We start from the raw sequence: 4,510 nt of genomic DNA, 5'->3' as shown, positions 1-4,510 counted from the left end.
CTTTGTCCTCTGACTGGTATCTCCAGGCTGACACAGGCCCTGGCACTGTCAGTCTGAGAGTCACTGGTAACTAGAGTAAAAATTGCCAACAGAAATCAAACTCTGTGCTCCCTTAGACACGTGATGCACAACATAAATATTTCACAGACACAAAGACAGCTCGACAGAGAGATTTTAATCCCAGAAAGTAATTATAAGATAAACTACAGGAGACACAGCATAGGATTTGCCTCATGACATATTTTTAAGTAAGCGAAAGCTTGGCAGAATAAAAAATAACACTTGCTCAAGCTCCCAAGTGACTGAGAAATGGGAGTAGAGACAACCCAGGAGTTTCTCTTTCCGTGGTTTAATGTGTGGTGTGGGTTATCTAGCCTACTGGGACCCCTTTTATTACAGAGTCTGGGTCACATGACTCTAGTTGACTCCACCCTTCATTAATAAGCCAACAAGGATTTCTTTTCTCCTGTTTTCTTTTAACAGAGTCTCAAGCTGTTGCCCTGGGTAGAGTGCTCACAGCTCACAGCAACCTCCAACTCGGGCTTAAGCGATTCTCTTGCCTCAGCCTCCCAAGTAGCTGGGACTACATGAGGTTGCCACAACACCCGGCTATTTTTGTTGTTGTTGTTGTTGTTATCATTGTTGTTTTAGCAGGCCTGGGCTGGGTTTGAATCTGCCAGCCCCAGTGTATTTGGCTGGTGCCCTGAACACTGAGCTATGGGCACCAAGACAGGGATAGGTGTTAATTTTGTCCATATAAAATTTTTTTTCAATTTGAAAGCAGTCATTGTTTATTAACTGACCAGATTACAAAAACAATCAGGGCAGATACCTTAGTTCATTCTTCTAATAAGCCTATTGATTTTGTCTCCCCTGTTACCAGCATCTCCACCTTCTACAAAGTGGGTTGTCTTTTTCTTCATTTCCCCCCCGTGGAGATGATAACTTGAAGGGCCACAAGAAGTTATTTGCTGCTTTGAAGCGTTTTCCAACAGTACAGATCTCATGAATCAGATCCTCCATGCAGATGATACCATATTTACCAAGAGACCGTGTAATCAAACTGTTATCAGTCAATGCAATTCGTTTCTTATTGATTTTGCCATAACCACGCTTGTAGATTAGCTCATTTACTGACTTCAGATCTGGGTGCCCCCATGCAATATATGGTTCTGCAATCCTCAGCATGTTAATGGAAGCCTTGTTGAGCTTAACAAAAGTTCCACTGAAGATCTGGCGAAGGCAAAGAAGCTGCAACACCTTTCGGACCTTTGGACTCACACCTTTGATCCCTCTGATCCTGATGACAAATGCCAGTTTGGGTTGTGCAGGTACATAGAAGTTGCCGGCTTTTCCTGCCATCCCAGCCATCCGAATCTCAGTTCTGTACATCTGCCTGCATTCTTTATGATAATGCTTGGCTTTTTCATAGATAAGCTTCCTCCTTGCCTTTCGAAGCATCTTTTGGGCACACTTCTTTCTCAGATGCTTGATCTTCAGCTCTGCGAAATTCTTTCCTTTTTCTTAAGGGTTTCTGGCACAGCAGGAACTTCTTTTTCTTCTCTTCGACACCCTCCATGGTTCCAGCCGGAAAATGAGGAACCATATAAAATGTTATATATGACTTGAAATGCAAATCCAAAATTAGAAAAGAGAAAAATGAGGCAGCATTGAGAATGTGGTACAAACACTGACACTTTAAGGACTTCCCTAGCCTGCCGTCAGAGTAATTCCTGTATTAGTGCTGAGCACCCAGAGTTTGCTCATTGATTTCCTTTAACCTGGGCATCACATCCCTTCTGCATAGAGCTTATTTACTGATGTGAAATAGACCCAAATTCTCCTCTTCTCACCAAGAGGAAGCTCTGGCCCAGTGGGTGGTCAAAATTGAAAGCGTCTAGAAAAGATTTTCTATCCAGGCATGGCTGGGAAAACCAGGAAATCTGAATGAAATCTGTAGTCCAGTTAGCAGCTCGCACCAGTGTTGATTTCTCAGTTTTCAGAAATGTTGGCAGCAGGGAAACTGTGTGAGGAGCGTACAAGCGTCCTCTGAGCCACCTCTCTAATCTAAAATGATTTTGATAGAAAAAGTCCATATGTGTAATTGTCTTTGTCTGCTAGATAGCAAAGCTTTTATTTTTTTTGAAAGCTTGATGGAAGAAGCGCTCTGGTGCTGCCTCCTGGGGCAGCCACTCGTAGGGGAACGTGACAGGGGTTTCCCCTCACTTTCTCCTGTAATTTACTACCGTGAAGGTATGTTGTAAGCTGTGTATGTTAACCTGAAACTTAAAAATGTGACAACTTTTGTCACTACAGTTAAAATATCTTGGATCATGGAGGCTCAGCTACCAAGGCAATGGTCAGTTCTGTAAGAGGCCGGGTGATCCTCTGGGTAGGTGTTAGGATCGGAAAGGGCACCTCATTTTGAATTTCAATCTTTATGCTGTACTTATTGGAAGAAGAGGAGGACTGCTCCCCAGCAGCTCTGGGACATTTGAGGCTGCCCTGTCCTCATCCAGGGCGGGCAAGTCCTCTGTTTTTATTCTGGCTTAGAAAGTTTTTTGCCCTTTTCCACTCAGCAATGATTTTGTTCACATTATATAATTTATGGTATCTCAACATCAAAAATGTTAGGCTTTTTTTTTTTTGAGACAGAATCTTGCTCTGTCACCTAGATAGAGAGCAGTGGCATCATAGTTCACAACAACCTCAAACTCCTGGATTCAAGCAATCCTCCTGCCCTAGCCTCCCAAGTAGCTGAGACTATAGGCTCCTGTCACTATGCCCTGCTAGTTTTCCTATTTTTAGTAGAGAAAGGGTCTCGCTCTTGCGCAGGCTAATCTTGAACAAAAATGTTGGTTGCTCTTGATTTAAAAATGTGATTCTGGTCTAAGCCCCCCTTGTCGCTGCCTCGGGTTTCCTCAGCTTGAACCTGTAGAGAAGTGAGTCCCGCACGAGTGATGTGATGTAAAGCAGTCAGTTTGTTTACAACTTTGTTTTGTTCCCTGAGGGGCTGCTGAATAATGACAGCCATCCTGATGTCTAGTCTACTCCTCAGCTATCCCCTGGAATCTCTGCCTTCAATAGTCAAGCCCCTGCACCCTGGCGGCTCCTTCTGGAGGCTGCTGGGCAGAGTCTGTGGGATGACTCACTGGTTGGCCGCCAGCTTGTTCATTGTTTCAATCTGTGCCTATTGGTTAGGACTGCAACATTATTTCTTTTTTCTACAAATGTTAGACGCAGAGCGAATTGATGCTCCCTGCAGTCCAAAGGAAGAAGGCGGCTCTGGTGACCTCTGGTTGCCACACCCACGTGGCTGTGCCTTGTTCACTGTAATACCGGGGACACCGGAACCACCCCCAGAGTTTTGCAGGACTCTGCTGGAGACCCATTTTACATGGGACACTTTGCTGGGTATGCTGGGGCAGGATGAAGGGGACAAAAGCTTAAGACTTCGGCTTAAAAGCTGCAGGAGAGTGAAAACATGCATATTAAAAAAAAATCTCAGCTCAAAGTAGACTTCGTTCTTTCTAGAGAAGAGTTGTCTTGTTTTTGTTGCTGACAGTTGAGTCCCATACCAATATGAACCTGGTTGGTTTGGCCCTTCCAAAAGCACCATGATTAGATCTAGCGGGTCCACCTGAAGAGGACACGTCAGAGGCAGCTGGGCAGCATGGACTTCTGGGCTTGTTCTGGGATGGTCTTCTGTGTCCCTCTCTGCCAGCATCTGAAACAGTAAAGCAGACACTTAGGTGGCAATAAATTTCTAGGCCCTTCCCGATGGGACCTTGGGTCACAGGCAGCTGGGCAGCTGGGCTGTCTATTGGTCAGCAGGTCAGCAGTGGGAAGCTGGGCTCCCCTGGGCCTCCCTGGACTAAATGCTTCCTGGCTTAGGAGGGTGTTTGCAGCGAAAGCATCGGTGCTGGCTCAGTGCCCATAGCTCAGTGGTTAGGGCTCCAGCCACATACACCAGGGCTGGCGGATTTGAACCAAGCCCAGGCCTACTAAACAACAATGACAACTACAGCAAAAAATAGCCGGGTGATGTGGCAGGCCCCTGTAGTCCCAGCTACTTGGGAGGCTGAGGCAAGAAAATCACTTAAGCCCAAGAGTTTGAGGTTGCTGTGAGCTGTGACGCCATAGCACTCAACTGAGGGCGACATAGTGAAACGATCTCAAAAAAAAGAAAGAAAAAAAAAGAAAGCAAGCATGGGTGCAGGTGGCTGGGAGTGGAAATCAGCCCCTTACATCTAGCCATCCCCTTCCCTAGGGACATGCAATGCTCAAGGAGCCTTTTGCCCCAACCCCCATATGCCCCTCAGTTATCATGGACTCGGCACACTTGCCTGCTTGGAGCTCACATTAAAAACACCTGTGGTCAGCAGTCAGGTGAAGTGACTCATGGCTGTAGTCCCAGGAGGCTGAGGTGGAAGGATCCGTTGATCTCCTGGTCTAGGAGACCAGCCTGAGCAAGAGTGAGACTCCATCTGTCTCTACTAAAAAAAAAAAA

The 4,510-nt window shown here is 45.9% G+C and overlaps 1 protein-coding gene across 1 annotated transcript; it reads right to left on the bottom strand.

The window, feature by feature from the left end:
- Positions 1–786: 786 nt before the first annotated feature.
- On the bottom strand, positions 787–1,407 carry LOC100942096 (60S ribosomal protein L7-like). The gene has a single exon (XM_012808704.2). The coding sequence runs from the start codon at positions 1,390–1,392 to the stop codon at positions 877–879; it is 516 nt and encodes a 171-aa protein (XP_012664158.2). The 5' UTR covers positions 1,393–1,407; the 3' UTR covers positions 787–876.
- Positions 1,408–4,510: the final 3,103 nt, after the last annotated feature.

Source organism: Otolemur garnettii, unplaced genomic scaffold (genome assembly GCF_000181295.1).
Source record: "Otolemur garnettii isolate 467f Iridium unplaced genomic scaffold, OtoGar3 scaffold00092, whole genome shotgun sequence".
NCBI lineage: Eukaryota > Metazoa > Chordata > Mammalia > Primates > Galagidae > Otolemur > Otolemur garnettii.
Note: the sequence above shows the minus strand (reverse complement) of the source record. Positions and strands in the feature narration are given on the sequence as shown.

Coding starts and splice junctions, on each gene's coding strand:
- LOC100942096 (XM_012808704.2), bottom strand. CDS start 1,392: ATGTACAGAACTGAGATTCGGATGGCTGGGATGGCAGGAAAAGCCGGC.